The sequence below is a fragment of the Ceratotherium simum genome, chromosome 20, assembly GCF_057802395.1.
Source record: "Ceratotherium simum simum isolate JZ-2026a chromosome 20, ASM5780239v1, whole genome shotgun sequence".
In the NCBI taxonomy this organism is placed as follows: domain Eukaryota; kingdom Metazoa; phylum Chordata; class Mammalia; order Perissodactyla; family Rhinocerotidae; genus Ceratotherium; species Ceratotherium simum.
The window spans coordinates 52119806-52143585 of NC_141919.1; the positions used below are offsets into that span (position 1 = coordinate 52119806).

Consider the following 23780-nt stretch of genomic DNA (forward strand, 5'->3'; position numbering starts at 1 on the left):
CACATTATAACTTTGGACAGTTTTGTGAAAATTATACTGCTTTACTAAATATAGCAGGAGCAATGGGCTTATCAACCAAGCTCAGTCACTTACTCCAAACTGTTACCCTGGAATATTCTAGAATTTGACAAGACCAAAGAAGGAAATCACTTTAATTCTTTTTTGGCTTTTCTGTGTTTGTTAGCTTTTCATTCCACAAGGAATATCTGAATATGTGTTTAACGTAAAAATTTAAAACTCTTTTCAGCAGCTTTCCCCCATTCCCTTTCTCCCCACATAGGTAATTAATGCTAATATGATAATTTAATATGTATATTTTTAGACTTTTTCTTGGCTTTTACATGAATATGTATTTGTTTACATACATTGATACATAGATTATGTACAAACATATATGTGAAAATAACCACATGAACTTAGGTTTTCTATTTCATTTTTGGAAATTTATAGTTTTCTAGGAATTTATCCATGTCATCTAGATTTTCAAATGCATTGATATGAAATCATTCATAATATTCTCTTATCTGTTTAATGTCTGAAGAGTCAGCAGTAATGTTCCATTTTCATTCCTGATACTGGTTATTGGTGTCCTCTCTTTCTTATTTTTCTTTGATCAGTCTCTCCAGAGGCTTACCAGTTTTATTATGCATTTCAAAAAATTTGTTTTGGGCTTTGTTAATCCTCTCTCTTGTTTCTGTTTTATTAATTCCTATCTAGATTTTTTATGAATTCCTTTCTTTTTTCTTCAGGTTTAATTTGCTGCTTTATTTTGAACTCATTTAGATGGATGTTTGTTTCATTTATTTTCTGCCAATTAGACATATATTAGACTTTCTTACTGTATCCTTTACTTCTCTTCTGTGTTTTCCATCTGTTTCTCCTTACCTCTCTCGGAATAGTTTCTTGTCACCTGTCCACCAGTTACTAATTTTCTCATAAGCTGCACCTGATTTGTTACAAACATTGAGTTTTTAATTTCATTTACAAAATACTTTTTGGATCTTTTTTTTTTTTTGTGAGGAAGATCAACCCTGAGCTAACATCCATGCTAATCCTCCTCTTTCTGCTGAGGAAGGCTGGCTCTGAGCTAACATCTATTGCCAATCCTCCTCTTTTTTTTTTTTCCCCAAAGCCCCAGTAGATAGTTGTACATCATAGTTGCACATCCTTCTAGTTGCTGTATGTGGGACATGGCCTCAGCGTGGCCGGAGAAGCGGTGCGTCGGTGCATGCCCGGGATCCAAACCTGGGCCGCCAGTAGCAGAGTGCGCGCACTTAACCGCTAAGCCACGGGGCCGGCCCTTTTTGGATCTTTTAAAGTTCTATTATGACACTTTTTATAGTTTACAGTTTACTGCTTGGCTTCATGTCTTTATTTGAGAGTGTTTGATGACTAAGGATCTCAATTTCTTATAGATCTTTTTCTTCTTGTTTTTCCTACTGGTTTTTACTATATCTTGTTTTCTTGGTTATCCTTTGGCTGTGCATTATACATTGTATTTGAAAAATTATTTCTGGGAAAAAATTTGGAGTCCACTTTTCTCCAATGTGGATTTTTTACCACTGAATTTAAAAAAATTATTTCCCAGTACTATTTGCTATGGATGTACCATAATGTATGTAGTTACTCCTTTATCGATGGGCATTTAGGTAGGTTTTAGTTTTTTACTATTATAAACAACTATGCAGGAAATACCATTATACATATTACTGGGTATCTGAGGGAGCCTTAATGAAAATCCTCCTCCTCTCTAAAGTTTGGAATAAACTGAAAAATAAAATAAAAAGTAGAAAAAAAGGCAAAATATTATCTTTATTACTCATATTAGCCATGTTGAAGGTTGTGGCTTTAGATCTGTTTTCGAGGAGATTTGCTCTTTTGGTTTTCTGGCGTTAGGCTGGCTTCCCCAGTCACAGCTACCCTGGTTTGGCACTGGCTGCCTCCTGCCGCAGTTGGCCCAGAGCCAGCGTTGCATAGTTCACAGGGCCCTCTTCACGTAGGCATGGAGGAGAACCTGTGTTCTTGGAGGGCAGAAGGAAGGTATAGCTGAGCCAAGGGTATGCCCATTTATTCATTTTTAAATTAACTATTTAGATAATAATTTGTTGGGGTAGAAGAAATTTGGGGGCCAAAGTTAGGAGAGTGGGACCCACCTCTGTAATGCGATGTATATTTAGCGTTTCAGGAAAGAAGAGAATATCTGTACAACCATGTACACTGGACGCTTTCTAGTTGGGAAGGCACCTCTGTAGGCTGGTGGCTAGAGCCTGCACTTCCTCTGAACTGATCATCACACGTAGAACCAGCTCTTTATTAAGCTACTAAAATGGGGAAGAAAATGTGCCTCCAGGTGATCCATATTTGTCTGTCCCCAATTAGCTAGAATTTTTGTTATTTTCTAGTTTACTTATTGTATATAGGTCAGAGAATGGCTGTGATGTTTGTACTGTTTTGAATTTATTGTGTTTTTGCTTTGTGGCTGCTGCTGCTCTGTTATTTGGTGCATTTTATCACTGCTAGATCTTCATCGTGGATTTCTCCTTTATTAAGCCTTGTAAAGTGCCTTTCTTTGGTCCATTACCCCAATGTTGCCCTTATTTATTAAGATTATGAGATGTTTTCTTGTATTTGACTCTGAGATACTGTACCCATCCTTCAAATTTTTAAAATTTTATTTTCTCTTTTGTTTCCGATGTTTCTCTAGTGTTCTGCTTTTAGTTGGGTTTTGCTTTGTGATCCAGTGGAGTCTTTTTTTGCTAGATGAATACAGCTCCTTTAAATATATTGATATATTTGGTGTTAGGTCTGTCATTATGATTTCCTGTGCCTTCTGATTGTGGTGACTTTACATTTTAAAAATCATCTTAAATATACTATGTGTTTTTCTGGTTTGTTCTGTTTGTAGGTTTATTCTCATAATTGTGAAGGGTTGTATTTTTGTACCACTTGATTATTATTATTATAACTTTATGGAGTGTACTTGATTATCTGTTTCTTTAGAAAGTTCTATTGACTTCTTAATGTGAGCAGTGACAGAATTGGTATATTTCTAGTTTTAAATTCTTCCCTCCCACCTTTCCCTTCTCTCATCATTTTTTCTTAGTGTTTTCTTTATAATTTTAAATTGACCTGTACCTGCGTTACTTGATTGATCAGTTTTAAATTATATTTCTCAATTGACCCCTGTTCATAAAAGATCAGGAAACTAGTGTACTTTCTTTTGTTGGGTTTATCATTTTCATTTTAATCAAGTCATAATTTTTAAAAACAAGTGTTGAGGTATAATTGACATACAATAAATCATACATATTACAGGGTACTGTGTGGTGACTTTGACTTGTGCAAACATCACCACAATCAAGTTGATGAATATATCCATCATCCCCAGAATTTTCCTTATGGCCCTTGTTAATCCCTTTGTCCTGCCCCTCCCTGTCCCCCACCTGGCCCCCAGACAACTACTGAACTGCTTTCTGTCACTTGAGACTAGCTTCCATTTTTTAGAATTTTTCATAAATGAAACATAGTATGTCTGTATTTTGTATGTCATCTTCCGGTCAGTGTATGTTTTTTGAGATTCATCGATGTTTAGCGTGAATCAGTAGTTGGTTCCTTTTTATTGCTGACTAGTGTTTCATTGTATGGATGTACCGCATGATGACATTTGGGTTGTGTCCAGTTTGGGGCAGTTACACATAAAGCTGCTGCAGATATCTGTGTGTAAGTCGTTACTACCTTTGTATTTACGAGTCTTACCCAAAGGGTTAAGGCTCCTCCTGCTTCCTCTGTCAGTGTAGTGGAGCAGCACGTTATCCCGTGGGATGGTGAGATTGTCAGGTTCCCTGGATTAGCTGAGGTGTCCAGAGCTTCACCTGGGCATCTTGTTAAAATGTAGATCCTGGTCCAGTAGGTCTGAGGTGGCGCCTGGGGTTCTGCACTTTTAACAAGCTTCCAGGTAATGCTGATGCTGCTGGTCCACAAACTGCGCTGTGAATAGCAGGGAGACAGAGCCTCAGAGTTAATGAAGCAAGGCAGGAGTGGCGTATTTTTTCCCTACCAGGTAAAAGTAAACTACTTCTAGTATTATGTTTTTATCAGAAACGGAAATAACTACATTTGCCAAGTCAAGAAGCGTTTAAAGTGCCAAGAGCTTTATTACATCTGGATCAGCAGTTGACAGTGGAAGTCATTACTCAGTTAAATTTATTATAATCTTCCAGATAAGGCTGCTGAGTGGGAGTGTGTGGGGGCTTAACCTCACCGGCGTCTCCTCTCTGCATTTCCACCAGGGAGGCTTTACGTGATTTGGAATTTTGGTAGGAAGGGGATGCTCTGGTGTTGGCCCTTCCTACTTTAAATGCCTATACAGTCATGTACTGGGGGTTCCCGGGGAAAACTCAAGTCAGCACTCTATTACAGTCAACTGACTGGCACCTTGCACCTGGTTTCCGAGGTTCCCCCATGTGGACCCAGTGAACTGTGGTGTTGCTCTAGGTCTCCAGGAATTAGCAGTGCACAGAGCCAGCACAGAGCCAGGTCTGGAGGCAGACCACCTGTGCTTGAATGTGGCTGCAGGAGGCAAGTAACAGCAACTCCTCTGCCCAGTGTCCCTATCTGTAAAGTAAAGGTCATAATAGTTCTGGTGTCATAAGGCTGGGAGGAGGTTTAAATATTTGTAAGGTGCTTATAGCAGTGGCCACACATGCTAAGCACCCTCTAGTGTTTGCTAGATCCATAGGTAGCTATACAGGTGGACAAGTGGTAGGCTTAGAAAACTCTAGCAGCTTTTCTCAGATTGCACAGTGGTCACTCTCCTGACTCCTGAGAACCGTCGCTCCTGTTTGCAGGCCTCCAGCCCACTGTGTGATGAGGTGAGTGTGTTTGTTGGCGTCCGGGCCGGCTCCTTTCTCAGCGGCCCTAGCTGGGCTGCAGGAGAGCCGGGACGCAGCCAGCCTGCAGGCTTTGGGCAGGAGTGGTTTTATTTTGTTTTTGTGGTTCCTTTGAAACTTGATGATGAGAATATGAGAGAGTATATGAAGCTGAAGGTGAAATTTTAGCTGAAATTAGGGATCAGTAAGCATTTATTATAATTTTCAGTTAATGTTGATTTTATTTCTGTTCTTCTTGAATGATTTCAGTAAAGTCAGACTTCCAGTATACTATATGGGCGTTTCTTTTGAAATATTTGATTTTGCTGTTTTGTATAAGAACAGTATTCTTTAAGAAAAACCAAATTTAAAAATCATGACTGCTGGTAGCATTTTTCCTTAATAATTGAATTGTTTATATTTTTCTAGAAATATCTGAGAACCTGCATTATGTGTTGTATCTATCTCACAGCTGGAAGTAGACCCTGACTTCCCTTGTCCCCACGTTCCTGGCCTTCTGACTGCAGTTATCCTCACAGTGGCATCCTCCTGCAGGACACTGAAGTGGACCGCAGTTTTCCCTTTAGCTCCTTTATTTTTCTCTTAAAATAGCAAAACTTTAATTGTTTGCTTTAGTTATATTTTTAGGAGCATTTCAAAGGATTATTATCTTCTTTGTCATACCTGGCTTGTTTCCTGGTACTAAACTCAAAATAGTATCTGATCCTGTTGGTTGTGTAACATACTGAGTCATCATTTCTTCCTATGGCTGTGGGAACAGCCATTGCTCCTGGCAGTTGCTGCCTCATTCAGTCGCACTCTTATACAATTGCCATTTTGATATTTCTCAGGTCTTTGAAACTGATAATCGGCCTTTTGAAAGGTGTGTTTCATTGAGTTTCCTCTAAGATTATTTAGTGCTCCCAAGTAGAGGAAATACTAGATTTAAAAACAAGCATATTAGGTAACTATCAAACTAGCATGTGCTTTGATATGACTCATATTTTCCTGAAAAAAATTTACTAAGAAAAACATCTTTCAGGGAGAAATTAGGATTGTGTAGAACTTCAGGATTTATAATATTGTAAAATGGTTGAAATTTAATTACTCATTGAATACTAATTAAGCGGTTTTACTTAAATAATTCTTTAGTAGGAAAAATTTTATAAACTGCTTTGTATAATGCTAATTTATATTAATATTTGAAAGTGGCAAGTAGTTTACCTATTTAATGACTCGAGGTTGTTAACATCCTATTTTCCTTGTTCTTTTTTGTATAAAGACCCCAGATTTCTTGTCATTTTGTGTTATATATTTCATATACGTTGTAATGTTAAAAACTTTTATCCTCTTGAGAAAACTTCTTTTTCTTTTTTTTAAAGATTTTATTTATTTATTTTTTTCCCCTTAAAGCCCCAATAGATAGTTGTAGGTCATAGCTGCACATCCTTCTAGTTGCTGTATGTGGGACACGGCCTCAGCATGGCCGGAGAAGCGGTGCGTTGGTGCACGCCCGGGATCCGAACCCGGACCACCTGCAGTGGAGCGCGCGCACTTAACCACTAAGCCACGGGGCCGGCCCGAGAAAACTTCTTAAGTTCTTAACCATCAAATTTAAAAATAATTTTCCTTACTTCCAAAAAGTCTAAGCATCTAGGGAAAAGTGTTATAATATCTAGGTTCAGAATTTAGAAAACTTGAGCGTGAGGTGATTATTTCAGCCCCTCCCCCGCCCCCTCATCTGCCGGGTTAGTATGTTTGCATTTGCTTATTTCTCCTCATTTCCTACCTCTGCGTTATATAAAGCCCATACTCCGAGTTGTATGGAACCGGAAACCTGCTACTGAACGTGCACCTCCCCCATCACTGTATCAACATAATGTTTGTTTATAGTACTTCTCACAATGAAGGGGAAGGGTATATATTCATTAATCAATTTGATTTGTGTTTTTTATGTGTATTAAATCTTTTTGTTTTAATGACATTTTATACTTCTGAAAAAGTGATACTTTTTAACTTTCTATTGGCTGTGTGATTTTTAAGTACAATATTTATTTCAGAATATTAACTAATAAAAATGTAGAGCAGAGCCTTGTCAGCTCTCTCTGAGGCCCTTGTTCCCTTTGTGTTGCGGTACAGCACTGAGAACGTTATAGGTGGCCAGGAGTTGTAATCTTCCTGTGTGCTTTCTGTTACGCTGCAGGGCTTATGAAGTTATGGAATATTACTTGTGTAATTTACAGTCAGTTTATTCCCTCGATATTTCTATTTAGTCTACATTTTCAATGCACAATTTGATGTGAAGAAAAACTCTCATTTCCATATACATGATGTAAGTTTGTTCCTATTTTTTAGGGAAAAAGCTAAGGAATATGAGACAACCTCTATTTATGATGGGTTGGAATTTTCAGAAACTAGAACTCAGTAGTACATGTATTTCAGGCCTGGGTTTGATTTTGGAGATCCTTTACCTTCACTTTCGTTATCTCTCTTTCTGAAGAGTCGGCTCTCCCTGTTGACCAGTGTTTCGCACAGCAAGGAGAGAATACCCCACTCTCTTCCTATTGCTCTCTCGGCTTGGGAACTCTCTGCAGTTTTTCTTTTCTGTAGCTCTATAGGGCTGCATATATTCATGTTATTTCTTTAAAGTATTAAGTGAAAGAAATTAATAACAAAAAGAAAAGTAGGAAGAATACTAGGTTTAATGTAACAGAGACAGAAGAGGCGGTGAAAATCCTTGAAGTTTGTTCCAGAGTGGTGTGAAGGATGCTGTTGACCAGCATCGATGCGATGTTAATCTTCATTTCAGAATGGGCAGTATGATGGTGATAGAAAGCATTACGGGGTGCCAGGGAATCATAATTGAAGGGACTTATGAGCAGTGCCTTGAAAGACAGTTAGGGGCCAGCTAGGCATTCCAGGCAAAGGGCAGCTTGTACACAAGAATGAATGGGAATAACTTCTAGAGCTGCTGTAAGTAGTTTAGGGATGGAACACAGAGTATGTGTCAGAGGTTGGAGAAGAGATTGGGAAGGTGGGCAGAACTTAGTTCATCGGGTGCCTGCTGTGCCGTGCCAAAAGTTTTCTCCATTTTTATTCTGAATGTGGAATAAATCCTTGTACAATTTTAAATAGGGGAATAGCATGATTATGTGTACATATTAGAAAGATTATCCTACAGGATATATGGAAGATGTATTGGAAGAGGCAAATTACAGGTGAAAGAAGTCAATTAGAGACTTCCCGCTGGTGTGAAATGAGGGGACCCAGAACTCTGGCTGTAGAAAAGGGAGGGGGACTGGCAGATTTGTGTGCTGTTAGGAGTTAGAAAACAATTGGATATAAGGGCATTGGAAAGGAGAACATCTGGGATGACTTCTTGGTGTCTGTCTTGGGTAACTTGGTGGGTGGAGGTCCTACCAAATGTGAAATAGAATCTAGAAGGATTGACAAGAAGTTGGTTTGAACATGATAAAGCAGTTAAGCGGAGATGCCCAACAGGCAGGAAGCTGTAGAGATACAGTTTAGAGAGAAGTTTGAGTTTTAGATAGAGATTTAGATATCATTATTATTATAGGTGGTAAAAGTTATGGATGGGAATGAGACCTCTTGGACAGAGCTTCTGTTGAGAATGAAGAAGTCTGAGAAATAACCAGAGGTAGAAAGAGACGCAGGAAAGATGAGGGAGGGACCCAGCAGGCAAATAAAGAGAGAAGTTCAAGGAGGAGGAGTGTCCAGGATTAGTGTGTCTGATCTTCAGAAGCAGCAAGTTCACTAGGGACCAGATAGTGCCCATTGGTTATGGGGCAACATCACAGCATCACTGGTAAGTGGAACAAGAACAGTCTCGGTGACATGGAGTGGGACTAGAGCTGTGAGGTGGAGGTGAGTGGGAGGGAGTGACATCGTTTACTCTGCTTCCTCCAGAAGCTTGTCTCAGATGGAGGTGAGCTGAGGCCATAGTGAGATCTAGGGAAGGTTTTGATGGGAGAGACTTGAGGTTGGGGAAGTAATAGATTGAAGGAGTCTAGGAACATGTAAGTAATTTCTATAGCTAGGTTCATAGAAAGAAAGGAAGATTGAGAGCTGGGTAACAAAGTAATTCCATTTTACTTGTAGTGGCTTGAGATGACCTTGGGAGCCACTCAGATTAACTTGCCGTTATATTACTTTATTGACTTTTCTTTCTTTCCTTTTGTCAGATAAAATTAACTAGATATTATTTTTTCATTAAACTCATCTCCTGACTGTAAACACTGACACAGCTGTCTGTTCATTTTTCACTAGGCGTGCTGTAAAGCACGTTACGTGGAGCGCCATTGCATTGGTCCTGCCGTTTCAAGCCCCCATTGCCCCCCGAAATGTGCAGCTAATAGTGAAATACGCCCCATTTCAAAGCCCCGTCTGTCCCTACTCTCTCGGGAACATTTTTGCTTCAGGTGGCAGCATCTGTATGTGCTCCATCCCAGCCTTTTCAGACTTTGCTTTTAGAATAAATCTGATAAGTTCCTTCATGTATAAATAAAACTCAGTGTACTTCAGCAAATTTGTATATTTTAAAGGAGGTCAAAGAAGGAACTTCTCTGCGGAATTTCACATATCGAAATACCTCTAGAAGAGAGAGATTTTTAGGAATGGTCCCTTTTTACTTTATTTATTTATTCATTTTTATTTTACTTGTTTTTTACAATTGAGATACAGTTGACATATAACATTGTATAAGTTTAAGATGTACAGCGTGTTGATTTGATACATTTACGTATTGCAGTATGATTACCACCGTAACACTAGCTGACACTTCTGTCACATCACACGATTATTAATTCTTTTTTGTGGTGAGAACAGTTAAGAGATGGTACCTTTTTAATATCCACATTCTATTTCTATATTAAGGTTGGCCAGCCTAGCTTCACATTCCCATAGTCAAAAATAAAATTAATGGGAAGGATTCTGCTTAACAGAATAATTAACCAGTTAGTGTTTGAACCAGTTATAAAAATGAAATCTGTATTTTGTAATTTCAGAAGTCTCATTGAAATACTATTCTGTTTCTGGACTCAAGAAAATTTGGTTTTGCATTCTGTGACTGGCTAACCGCTTCCCAGTCATGCTTTTGGGCAAGTTCTCTGAGTCCCTTCCCTCTGAAGTGTGGTATTTGATAGAGCCTGATCATTTTCTAGCTACTGTCGTTGTAGTCATTACTAAATGATAGAACTAGTGCGTTGAAGCCCCAGCAACCGCTTGGACTGCTTCTATCTTGTGTGAGTAGACGTATTACTTCCTTGAATGAGAGTCTGTCATTCTTAGCACCAAAGTAACCCGTAAAGGATCATGAATTTTGCAACTATACCCGTCATTTCAACTTGAGATTTGTATGAACCAATCATTTCATAAAAGACTTTAGACTCTAAGATTGCAAAGTCAGGACTGTGATTCTGTTAATTCAACAAAAAGTATTTATGAAAGTATTTCATAATATGGGAACATTTAAAGATCTTATTACACACTTATGATGGAACACTATACAGTCATGTGCCACAAAATGACGTTTTGGTCAATGACAGACCACATATATGATGGTGGTCCCGTAAGATTAGTACCATATAGCCTAGATGTGTAGTTGGCTACTCTATCTCGGTTTGTGTAAGTACACTCTATGATGTTTGCACAATGATGAAATTGCCTAACGACAAATTTCTCAGAATGTATCCCCATCGTTAAGCAACACACGACTGTGCAATCATTGCATGTTTTTGAAGAATAACGAAGGAAATGCTTATTTTGTTAAAGGCAAAAGGGATACAAAATTCTGTATACAATATCCCATTTAAAAATATGTTCACAGAAAAAAATCTAAAATAAATTACATAGTAAGGTAATGATCTGACTGAAGAAGCATAAAGTCTTTCTCTTTCTGTTTCAGCCAATCTTCCAGTGCCAACAATTGCAGCAATAGATGGGCTCGCTCTAGGTGGTGGTCTTGAACTGGCCTTAGCGTGTGATATAAGAGTAGCAGGTGAGAATTAATCCTATTACAAACATAAATTTTTAAAAATGAGGTTTGTGCTTAGTTTTCAGATGATTCCAAATATTTTATTCTTTTCCTGTTGTTGAGTAGAACGGTTAGGAAAAAGTCACCTGTTGGGCTTAATGAAGTATTTAAAATTCCTAGTTAAGAAAACAGTCTTTTATAGTCTCTTGTTCAGTCTTAGCAGTAGGAAAGGAGAACAGGAAATGGGTCAGACAGAACTGAATTTGAATCTTAGGTCTTGCCCTTTTTAGATCAGTTTCCTCCTCTGAAAGAGGGGAAATGACAGTGCTGTTGTGAAGATAAATGAGTTAATCTATGGCATGTGCCTAGTCCAAGCACTTAATTACTGTTAGTACAGTAATAATAACTTAATCTTTCTGAGATTCACTTTCTTCTTGCATGGTTTTCTGAGGATTGGATGAAGTGATTATGAAAATAATAATGAAAACAATTACTGCTAATCATGTGCTGAGTGTTGACCTGGTGCCCAGCGCTGTTCTAAGCACTTGACATGTATTAACTCACTTAATCTGCCTACCAGCCCCATGCGATGGGTACTTGGTGGTGTTCGAGGAGGCTAGGGCTGAGACAGGTGAAGTAACAAGCCCTAAATCAGTGACTGAGCCGAGATTTGAACCTACCCAGTCTGGCGTTGCAGCCCTCACTCCTGTTATCCTGCCAGAGCACTGCATGCTGCCGCTGCTGTCCTCGACACTATCTTCTGTGTGGTCACTGCGCTGTGTCCTTGCTCCCTCCTCGGGGTGACATGAAGGGGCTCTGGGACCAAGGACTGGGCAAAGCGGGTAGCAAATACTTTCAGTGTTCCTCCCCTGGTTCCCACTATCACTTCTCATGGAGCTGCCTGTTAAAAGTGGAGTCAATATAATTGTTTTTAATAATTTTATGGTGACTGTTTCTTGGGATTTGTTAGTCCATGTGTACTTTTTCCCCTTTCCACTTTATTTTAGATCTCTGTTCTCTTGTCTGAAATCACTGGGTTTTAAATTGAAAATCTAAGGTACATGTAATCCATTTATGAAAGAATGCAGATTCTGGGTATTAGGATATGGGAAGTAGTCCAAGTACATTTGGATATGCAAATAAAGAAATAATTAAGATGTTTTAAAGTAGCCATGAAAACAAACACGAGAAGAAGAACCCTGTCCAGCTGTCAGAACAGTAAAACCATTTGTCAAAAGTAACTAGAGATTTGGTCTTGAAAAGTTGCCATATCTGATATGATATATTAAGCTGTTTGATCTGGAGGACTATTCAGGCAGCTAAAGAATTCATACTTGTCAGACACAGCCTCTCTCCTCATCCTGAATAATTAATGGGATCTAAGCCTTCAAACATGACTTGGCAGTATCAGATCAAATTATGTAGTTACAACCCTGGTCTTTCTGCATCAAAAATTAATTCACTGCTGAGCAATTTTTAACAGAACATGTTGTGTGAATCTCTTAATATATATAATTTAGAATGTTTACATATTTCCATAACCAAATGCCTTCTGAAGTGATTTTTAAAAAGATTTGTGACAGATTTAATTAGTAAACAGAGTATTTGTAGCTTATTTTACTAACTTTTTCAAGTCATTATTATTTGAAATTGATGATATGGATGTTACTTAATTTTCTTCCTTCCTTTTTAGCTTCCTCTGCAAAAATGGGCCTGGTTGAAACAAAGTTGGCAATTATTCCTGGTGGAGGTATGAATTGTTCACACCCATCTTGATTTGTTCCGCCAAACCAGGGCATAAGATACAAAGATGTAATTGAAAAGGCAGCATTTTGGGTAAAGAGACTAATGCTGTATTGTTTGCTTCTCTAGGAAAGTCCATATTCCAAATATGCTGTTTTAGCTTATGTAGGTGTGTGAAGATGGCCGGTACGCTGGCTGTTGCTTTCTTTTTGTGCTGTCTTCTGTGCTTTTCTGTGTGATTTCTTAATTTTTAAATTATTGTACCAGTCACATTATTCTTGAAGGATTACACCAATGTTTTGAAACTTTTATGTGGGTGTATAAATGTGCATGCCCTCAGAGAGCTTCGTGCACACAGTCAGACCCAGCAGAGGAGTGGGCAGGGCTTCCCAGGCTTCCTGCCAGCTGTCTTGTGTTTCTGTGCGGCAGGACAAAGGTCGGGGTTAGTGGGTAGCCTGCATTTGGAGCAGAGATGGTGGTGTTTCTTGTGTCACTACAAAAAAGATAGATGAGCTGCTTCTTTTGGAAGACCCGTTTAAGAAGGCAGTTTTCCAACATTGGTAATGAAATCTTGCATCACCCAATAAATCTGAAATTTTTGTTCTTTTGTTTGATGTAGAGAATTTGGAGATAATTCCATTTTGTGAAGTCGTTCTTTCAAAAAGTTGACTTCGTTTGAGGGTGTGCATGTTGATAGCAAATTAGTGTATGAAGGAAATAACAGTAACATAAAGGCAGTGTTTGAACACTTCAGGTATGTTTGTACCTGAATAGGTTAAAATTGTATGTTTAACCTTGTCATAAGAGTATTTGTCCTGATTAGAGTGTATAGGTAGAAATTAAAACATTGTTCAGTGAAACTGAAGACCACTCAGATCAGTGTATAAGACTCACTAAGTTTTCTACTTTGGTAATCCATGAAAATGCTATTCTTGTAGGTAAAAGCATTTAATGTCTACCTGTTCTACCATGCCAACCTTTTTCACAGTGATTAATGAAAACACTAAAAGAAGGGTTTATAGGAAAATGGATGCAGTTGAAAAGAATTATCAGATAACTAATATGTGAAGTAAAACAAGGTTTGGGAAAAGGATATAACATGTTTTTGAAATTCTTGTAAGAAGTAATCATTTATTGGTAATTAGGATATAACTCATCCTGAAGGATAGTGACTGTAGTTGACTGGTGGCCCCCCAAAAGTTATGTCAATCTGGAACCTGTCAGTGTGACCTTATTTGGAAAAAGGGTCTTTGCAGATGTAATTAAGTTAAGGATCTTGAGATGAGATCATCCTGGATTATCTGAATGAACCTTAAATCCAATGACAAGTGTGCTTATAAGAAGAGAAGACTCAGACAGAAGAGGAGAAACAGCCAGGAAAAGGCCATGTGAAGATGAAGACAGAGATTGGAGAGCTGCGTTTACAAGTCAAGGAAGGCCTAGGATTGCCGTTAGCCACCAGAAACTAGGACATTCTTCCTCAGAGTCTCCAGCAGGAACCCAACCCTGCCACCATCTAGATTTTGGACTTCTGGCCTCCAGAACTATGGGAGAATAAATTTCTATTGTTTTAAGCCACCAAGTTTGTGGTAATTTATTACAGAAGCTATGGGAAACTAACACAGTGGTCTTTAATGTTGAAGTACTTTTTTTGGACAGAGAATTAGTAGGTGGCAGAGATAGGGGGTGGGAGGAAGGTGAACTTGGTAATTTGGGTATTCGCCATGTCTTGAATATGAGATATTTTGTATTAAAATCACCAGAAGGTAGAGTGATTGTATGAGAGTACTACTGGGTGTGGTTGGATGAAAAAGGCCTAACTGACTATACTGCAGAAGTGAGGGTGGCAGCTTGATTCAGCTGCTTCCGTCCTCTCTGTGTGCTGTCTGTGCCGAATGAGCTCTAGAAACCAGCATTTTCCTCCTAATGTACTTAAGTTCTTTCCGGTCCTCCTCCATACTGGATCCATTAATCAGAACCCACTTTCTAAATTTGATTGAATTTTGGCTATGTATTCTCATGAATACAATTATTTTAAAAATTTTTATTGAGTAAATTTGTCATAAAATTCAGAATGCTGTAACATTTTCCCATCTATTTATAAAGGATAGTTTTCTGTCTTTTTTCTTTTTTCCTAAGTGAGTCTGAAGGAATATATTTTAGTTGCTCCTTTAATATAATGAAGCTTTCAGGTTCACGACTCATAGTATGTACAGTTATGTAACATTGTATTTTTTATTGAAAATGAATCTAATTGCATTATGAAGTCACATATTCACTTTTAGATAAAAAGAAATGCACACAGAAGTTTTGGTTTGTTATAACATTAGTGTTATGGTTAGCCAAAGTAAAGCCTGAATTTTTTTTTTTAAAGCAGAACAGTTTAAATAAGATTTTTTCTGTATTATCTAAAGGAGCTATTTCTGAAATTTTTATGAAGAAAAATCCTCTTCTGTTCTATGCACAGAAGATTTTTTTTATCCACAGATATTTTCGCCATCTCCATCTCTCCCCTTCCCTTTCTCATAGATGATCCTCATATCAAAATACTGCTTTTTTTTTTCTTAAAGCTGTTTTTAAATTGGCAAATTTGCCATGCCTGAGATGATCTCTGAGATGTCCTCTCTGGCTGTAAACATTTCTGTTAGCTGTTACAAAGAGCTTTTCATAATAGACACAGTAGACTTCACTTAATTTTTTTCTCCCTCCTTAGTGGATCTCTTTTGGCTAAAAGAAGATGCTTACCCTGCCTCCTGTTGTAGATGCTTGTAGAGCAGCCAGGTGGGTCTCCCGTGTGGGCACAGCCCTTGCCAGTGAACCTTCCTTCACTGTCAGCAGCCTCAGCCTTTCATCTGTTTCAGACAGGAGCAGCTGTGGACAGCCAAAGATGGGTAGAAAATAAGTGGGGAGAATTCAAAAACAGCTTTGCTTTTCCTTTTTAATATGGATGAAATAAATATCTTAGGGTAAAATATATGAATTACAGCCAATATAGAAGATGTATGTGTTATAAGTCCGACAGATAATGCTCTTCTATATTACAGGCCCATGGTTCCATACTGGGCAGCATTTGAAAGGTAATCCACCTGAAATTGTACCTCCCCATTTGGGTTTACTGTATATTTGATAAACACAGAAGTTAACCTGATCCACCTGGTTTCATGTAATTATCATTTCTGCCCTTTGGTAATAACAGTTTACTGGGAAACAATTGATCAAAACCTAGCATTCATTTTCTTTTGTTATGTTTTTTTTTTTTACTTGAATTTGAGATTGAATAACAACATAATCATTTTTAAGGTATATTTTAGAAATTTTCTTAAAGCAAGTTAAATTATAAAATGATTGTTTTGAGGAGATAGTAATATTCCTAGTGAGCATGAATATTAATGGACCATTACTGTAATGCAATTTTTAGATTAGTTACTGAATTTCAGTTTTTACTAGCAAGGAGATTGTCTAGTGTTGAATGAATATTAAGTATATAGTTAATGAAAAGGAGGGTGTAAAGGAATATAGAAACATATTAAAACCAAATTGAACTTCTTTAAATAGTATTATATTAGATGTAATTAAAAAATGGAATGTAATTGTCTGTCATACACTTACACAAGTACTTTTATTTGCAATATATATATTTGATTATAGGCAAATATTATAAAATACAAAATACAATGTTAATGATTTAAAGCACTAGGCAATTTAAAAATAGCTAAAATTGTTACCCTAGGACCTTTCTACAATATTCTAGATTATATTGGGATTTTTGTATACTACGTGGCCCTATTCTGTTCTCCTCCAGTATTTTCAGTTTTAAGAAAGCAGCTTAACTTCCTGTCTTCTCCCCAAATGGGAGAATGTTCATAGTGTAAAATAAAATTCTCTTTTACAAATAGCACCTCAAACATTACCACCCTTTAACACATTTATAAGAACCAAATAAAGCAAGTTCAGAGGATTAGGAGTCTTTAAGTTGACAGTTTAGGGAATATCTTTGTTTGCACAGAAAATGGTGGCAGGTTTCTCCTTCCTGGCCTTAGTTTATTGCCTCTTCTACTGGAGAACTTGGGGTTTGTGTCAAGAAACTTTGTTATAACTAAGATAACTGTTAAGGCTTCCTGCTTGGTATATACAACTGTGAACAAGATATTTAGTATTTCCACTGCTCTGTGGTTCTCTTTTATTCTCTCCAGCTCTTTATTTTTGAAATATTCAAACTTTAAGAAATTGTAAAGGCAGTAAAATGAATCTCTTTGTACCGTTCACCAAGATCTGTCCCTCCCCCTGTCCTGCCACTGTCTGCCTCTGTCTCATATGCATATGCATATTTTCTTGCTGAACCATTTCAGAATAACAAGGTGAGCCTTGAAATGTTTCAGCATGCCTTTTCTAAGAATAAGAATGGACTCTTCTGTAGACACAACACTGTTATCACACCTAACAATATTAACTGTAATATTCAGATCTCCCTGGCTGTTTCAAAATGTTGTTTGTAGTTGTTTTTTTGTTTTGCTTTTCCAATTCAGGATCTAGTTAAATGTCACACATTGCATTTGATTAGATCTTTTTTTTTTTTTTCAATCTAGATAAGTCTTCCATCTCTCTTTTTTTTTTTAATAACACTAATTTTTTTTTTAAAGAATTCTGGTTTGCACATTCTGATTTGACTGAGTTCTTTCCTCATGTTTAGATGTAGGTTAAAAAATTTTGCCAAGAACACTGACAGGGCCATGCTCTGTATTTCATTTTCGTTTCATTGGATGGCACTTAATGTCAGATTATCTTACTATGGGTGACTATAACTTTGATTGCTTGGTTAAGGTGGACTAACTCATACACTTTTAGTGTTCTTTTCTTAGAAATTTTTCAGGGAAAGAGTCTTTAATAATTATTATTGACATGGGCTATTCCCTAAATTAAAGAAGAAAGGAGGAAAATGAGATCATTGAGGTTTCATGGGACCAGAACAAGGGTCCCCAGTTCTGTCTGCTTTCTTCTCCCTAGGGGGGGGATTTGGGGCATCACGTCTGTCTCGCTGCAGCCTGTGTTTAGCAGTAAGGCCGTCTCTTGGCGTGGTGGCCAGGAACTCTATTTAAGGTGTATCTGTGAAGTAATGGGGGATTTTTAAATCCTGTGTGTGTGTTGTCCTGAACACAGTAGTCATTTTGGAAAATTTTGTTTATAACCTTTGTTGAAATCCTCTTAGAATTTACATCAGAATCTGAGCTTATTCTTTTGAATAGCCTTAGCAGTGACTCATCTTTATCCTGGCAGGGTGAATTTGGTTTTCATAAATAGCAAAAGACCTTTCTGTGCCAAATCTGATTAATAAGGTCATACTATTTCGGGAAGAAGAAAGGTATAACAACAAAAATAAGGCTGCCTTTCTTAAGAGGCTTATATAATGTCAGACCATTCCCGGTGTTGTGAAGGGTGCACAGCAGACAGCACTGCGGCATTTAGTGGACTGCTTTCTCAGTGACCTCTCTACAGACCAGCACTCATTCCCCTCTCCGAAGTCTGCTACATTTATTAACACACCTCATACACTGCAGAGATTCACTTTCAAGTGTAGTTCATTGACCACTTCACTTCTTTATGTCTGATTAGGGTGTTTTGGAAGTTATTTGTCGACTTCCCACTGTCGACAGGCCATTTTGTTGGTTGCTGTGGAGGAAGCAGATAATATATATATGACTCAGCAATGCTCCCTTGGAATTGCTCGTCTGAAATCTGGTAGGAGAGATTAAACGTGTACAACTACCATAACTGCCCTATTATTATAAAGTGGTTGGAATCGAACAGGAATAAGGTAATTTATAAGTGGGACTCATGAGTTGGAGAAAATAGTGTGGATTCTGTCAGCTGTCAGCCTCAGTCTATAGGCCTGCAAGGTGGGGCCCCAACACGTCTCTGACCTCCTCTCCTGCTGCTGCTCCCGTTGCTTACACGCAGTGTCGCAGGCATTTTATTCACTTAACTGAGCAGTGTTTGTTGAGCTGAGTGGTATTGTTAAGCTATGCACTGGTGTAGCCCCTGGGCATACAGCTGTGAACAAACAGGAAAGATCACTGCTGCCGTGCAGCTGACATCCCAGCATAGGGCAGTAGACATGGCAAATGATGAATTGTGAATTATGACAGAAGTGCTGAGTGCCAGAGAAAAAGAGGAGGGGCAGGGGTGTGCACTTTTAAAGAGGGAAGTCAGGGGCCGGCCCCGTGGCGCAAGGGGTTATGTGCTCAGCTCCGCTGTGGCAGCCCGGGGTTCGCTGGTTCGGATCCCGGGCTCACACTGATGCACTGCTTGTCAAGCCATGCAGTGGTGGCGTCCCATATAAAGTAGAGGAAGATGGGCATGGATGTTAGCCCAGGGCCAGTCTTCCTCAGCAAAAAAAAGAGGAGGATCGGCAGATGTTAGCTCAGGGCTGAGCTTCCTCACAAAAATAAATAAATAAATAAATAGATAGATAGATAGATAGATAGATAGATAGATAGGGAGGTCAGAGGAAGCCTCATTGAGAAGGTAACTTGGGAGTTAAGACTGATAGGAATTGAGGAAATTAATCATACAGACAGGAGGAAGAGCATTTCAGACAAAGGAATACCCAGGATAAAGGGCTAAGTTGGAAGCATGCTAGAACATTCACCCTACCACTTCATTCGTAACTGACAGGAGGAGGAGAGGATAGGAGATACTGTCTTACATGCAGCAGGGGAGCCGGAGCAGAGAGGTGTTACAGCTTTTACCCTGAATGAGAGGGACCCACAGTAGGTTATCAGCAGAGATGCAGTGTGATCTTAGGCTTTTAAAGATTTGTCTGGTTGCCGTGCCAAGAGTAGACACCAGTAGGGCCAGGTTAGAGGCAGGAGCCCGTTCCTGCTAGGAGCGTGTTGCTTTAGTTCAGGTGGAGTGTGCTGGGGCCTGGACTGGGACAGTGGTGGTGAACGTGGTGGGACGCTGGAGAATCTCCTGACCAGTGGGGGACGTCAGAGAGAGAGGGATGTAAAGAATGACTCCGAGGATTCTGGCTGGAGTAACTTCAGTTGAAGGACTTTCCTTCAACTGAGATGTGGGAAGCTATGAAAAGAGCAGGATTGAAAGAGACACTGAGGAATATTATTTTGGATATGTTTGGTTAAAAATAATCATTAAACTTCCAAGTGAAGTATTAATCATGTAGACAGTTGTGCAGATCTGGAGTTTAGGAGAGTGGGCTGGGCTGAAAATAAAAATGTGGAATTAATTTTTTTCTTGGCATCCACTGGCCTGTTCTAAAAAAACCCAGAAATGGACATTGGCACAGACAGGGAGGACTCCAGGAGAATCCCTATAGTTCAGGCTCAAGAAACTGGGAAATGAAGTTCCTGATAGCAATAGCAGTGGTAGCCAGAACCCAAAACACCAAAAATGCTGAGGGAGGAGAACCTTTTTCAGGAGGGTGGGGGCAAGTCCCCACTGCCTCTCCTTTCTCTATCTGCCTGCCATTTGGCCTTGGACACAGGCGTAGTTGTTGGAAGTGCAAGACAGAGCAAGTTAAATGCAATCCTAGTGTTCTGGCTAGAGGACCACAAAGGGGGAGCCCCAGGAAACCAAAAAGTACTAGGGAGATGGTAAAGAGTGAGGAGCTCAAGTAGGGGATGCCGTAAAGTCGCTTGTGAACTCCTGAACTAGCTCCCAGGCTGTGCATGTGTGTCTCTGATGCTAAACAGCAGACCAAACACTTCACGAATTTGAACCACGAGATGGACCAATGGCCAGACCAGCCAGAGGCCTCGAAAACGTAACCAACACTGAAATCACAGTCCACAGAAAGCTGGTTGGAATGTGCAGCCTGAATACAACCAAGCTGATTGAATGCTAAAACAAAAACGTCCAGGTCAAAATTACTTGGCGTATAAAGAACCTGAAAATCTCAACTTGCCTTGGAGAAGACGATCACCAAATGCCAACCAAGATGACAGGTGTTAGAATTATCTGAGAAAGATTTAAAGCAGTTATTACCAAAAAGCTCCAAGAAGTAAGGGTGAACTGTTTCAGTTGCCTCCTCTTTACCTTGTTGTTGAGGGAGGAATGCCTGTCCTAGGTTTCTGGGGATGGCAAACACATAACACCTGACACTGGACAGATGTGATGGATAGTAGTTTCTTAGTCACTTACACTCACAGCCCAGTGGGGGAAGACACCCATGCCATGCAGGGCTGCATGGAGGTTGTGCTTGGGGACAGAGTGCAAAAACAGGCTGTGGAAGGTAGGCTTTATAGTGGTAAGACAATAGGGTGCCCCCTGGTCTCTTTGGGAGGATGCGAATAGCTTGTTTGAATAATTCCACGGTCTGGCAAGGAACTGGAACCCACTCCCCAGGGGTGAGTAGAAACTGTGCCTGGTCTCCTTGGTGAGGAGAGTTGTTTGTCTAGGGGACTATCCATGGGAGCAGAGTGGGAAGGGGAGCTTGTGATCAAGCTGTTTGTGGTTTACCTGGTTTCCCTAGATGTTAGGCAGCACATGATATTGAACCTTAATTTTAGGCCTTACATCATATGAACAATTGGAAATATAGAAAGTTTCAGAAAAGAAATAAAAGATATGAAATACTCATAACTAGAAATTTTAGGCCTGAAAAATACAATAGTCAAAATAAAAAACACAGTGGATGGACTGAATTGCAGAGTAGAGATGACAAGAGTGAGTGAGTGAACTTGAAGATGGATCAATAGGAATTATTCAGTCTGAATAACAGAGAAACAAAGACTGTGAATAAATGGACTGAACCTCAGGGACCTATGAGACAATACTGAAATGTTTAACATTTGTGTCACAAGAGTCCCAGAAGGAAAAGAGAAAGAGTATGGTTCAGAGAAAAAAATATTTGAAGAAATAATGGCTGAAGACTTTGCAAATTTGGTGAAAGACATAAACATAAGGATTTAAGAAGCTGAGTAAACCCAAACAAGATAAACCCAAAGAAATCCGTGACCAGACACATGATAAATTGCTTAAAACTGAAGACAAAAAAAAAAAAAAAATTGAAAGTCAAAGGAAAATAACACATTATTTATAGGGAAACAGTGATTTGAATGAATAGATTCCTCATCAGGAACAGTGGAATCCAGAAATAAGTGGAACCACATTTCTAAAGTGCTGAAAGGAAAGAGTTGTCAACCTGGAATTCTGTGTCAAGAGAAAATGTCCTTTAGGAATGAAGGGGAAATAAAGACATTCTCAGATTAAGGAAAACAAAGAGAATTTATTGCCTGCAGACCCAGTGTGGTATTGGTGAAAGGATAGATGCATTGATCAGTGGAACACAACAGAGTCCAGAAATAGACGCATACAGATGATGTGATGTTGTCATACGTCCAGGTGGTATCAGGCGATGGCCGGGTGATATGTCACAAAGGTACACAGCAGTTCAGTGGAGGAAGTATGGTGTTGGAAAAGTTGGACATCTATATGCAAAAAATAAAGTAACCAAAATCTCACAATTTGTATAAAAATTAACTCAAAGTCGTAAGTTTAAATATAAAATGTAAAACTATGCAAATCTTTGAAGCTTCATGAAGCCAGAGACTCTCTCTCTCATTCCCAGAATTTGAGACCACAGGGCAAATAGGCATTCAGTATGTGTGAATTATTACTCCTCGAGGAGATAAAATGAGATTAACTTCAAAGAATGGTTACACAGAGTAAATTGGAGAGTTACTATTAGAGGACTGTTTTATTCAACTGCATGTTTTTCTTCATTAAAATTCACTTTATTGCTTTATATGTCCAAATTATATAAGGGAATCAAATTCATCAGCGATTTTGACTCTAAGTACTTTAATTTCCTTATGACCTCAGATTGATGTTAGTGTCTATTGTTCTCATTTTTGTTTTATTTTTTCTTATTTTTTTAATAACTAGTAACTTGGTATTTTAAGAAACCAGATTATTCTTTTTGTGAGCAGCATGTTACTTTCCTGTTGTCCAGGCGTAATCAAGATAGCTTTATTTGCATTTGAATATTCTGTCATGTTTATTTCATGTCTCAAGTTAACTAGTTTTAAGAATCACTTGAAGCAGTATAGAAAGCAGATGTCTAAGAGCAATTAAATGAAATATGTACAAAGTTCATAAAGGAAGGTAAATTAATTCTGTCTGTGTAAATTAGGAAGAGTGGCAGTTCATTTCTCCCATCTTTTAAAAATAAAACTGAATTTGCTTTTTACAAATCACCCATTTTGGTGACTAGTTTTTGAATCTGTAATGCCTGTAATGTGCAAAACAAGGTGTGAACTGTTCAGACTTACCCTCAGTGCGTGCCCTGAGCATTTTATCTTACGGTGTACATGTCCAGTCTAATGATGACAGGAACGCTCATCTGTAGCAGTAGAATTAAGATTACACTCTTTTCACTTGTACACGCTAAATGTGCTTATCCACAAGGCGGCTGCGTTTGTGGCATTTGTGATTGAATGGCTGATAAGCAGCCTTCTCTACCTCTGGGCAGAGTGGTGGTTCATGGGAGGGGCTCCGGGCTGAGCCTCTCTGGACTTGAATCCCGCCTCCCTCACTGAACTATTTCATTAGGCAAGTTATTTCTGCACTTTATATTTCAGTTTCTTCTTTAGTAAAAGGAAGATAATAGTAATGTCCATACCACAGGGCCGTTGTGAAAATTGGTGAGGATAGTATGTGTGCTTATAATATTACTGGCACATTAGCAGGACAGACACTTAAATTTATTATTGTTTTTGTTGTAATTTCTTTTTACTGCTGAAGGGTATTGCATTGTATGGATATACCACAGTTTATCTGTTCACATGTGGATAGGCACTTGGCTTATTTCCAGTTTTGGAGTATTACGAGTAAAGCTCGTTTGTGTGTAAGCCTTGCCTATGGACATATGCTTTCAGTTATCTTGGGTAAATGCCTAAGACTGGAATGGCTTCATATGATAAGTGTATGTTTATGTTTTTAATAAACTACCAAACTGGTATCCAAAATGGTTGGACCAGCCGTCTGTGAGAGTTCCCACCAGCAGTAATGAGAATTCCAGTTTCTTTTGCATCCTCACCAATGCTTGGTTTGCTCACCAGTGCTTGGTGTGATTTTAGTCCTTCTCATGGGTGTGTGGTATCTCATTGTGGTTGTAATTTGCCTTTCCCTAATGTCTAATGATATTGAGCATCTTTTCA

The 23780-nt window shown here is 38.7% G+C and overlaps 1 protein-coding gene across 6 annotated transcripts in view; it reads left to right on the top strand.

The window, feature by feature from the left end:
* AUH (AU RNA binding methylglutaconyl-CoA hydratase) overlaps window positions 1-23780 on the top strand; it is a 164573-nt gene that overhangs the window by 58215 nt on the left and 82578 nt on the right. For 5 of the 6 annotated variants that reach the window (XR_015555478.1, XM_004428318.2, XM_087444768.1 and 2 more), the window contains 2 exons: window positions 10792-10884; window positions 12554-12610. The exons of the other annotated variant lie outside the window; for it this stretch is intronic. Coding sequence is in view for 4 of the 5 variants with exons in the window: in XM_004428318.2 (XP_004428375.2) it covers window positions 10792-10884; window positions 12554-12610 (150 nt within the window). In the remaining variant the exon portion in view is untranslated. The remainder of the gene's footprint in view (window positions 1-10791; window positions 10885-12553; window positions 12611-23780) is intronic. 6 annotated transcript variants of the gene reach the window in all.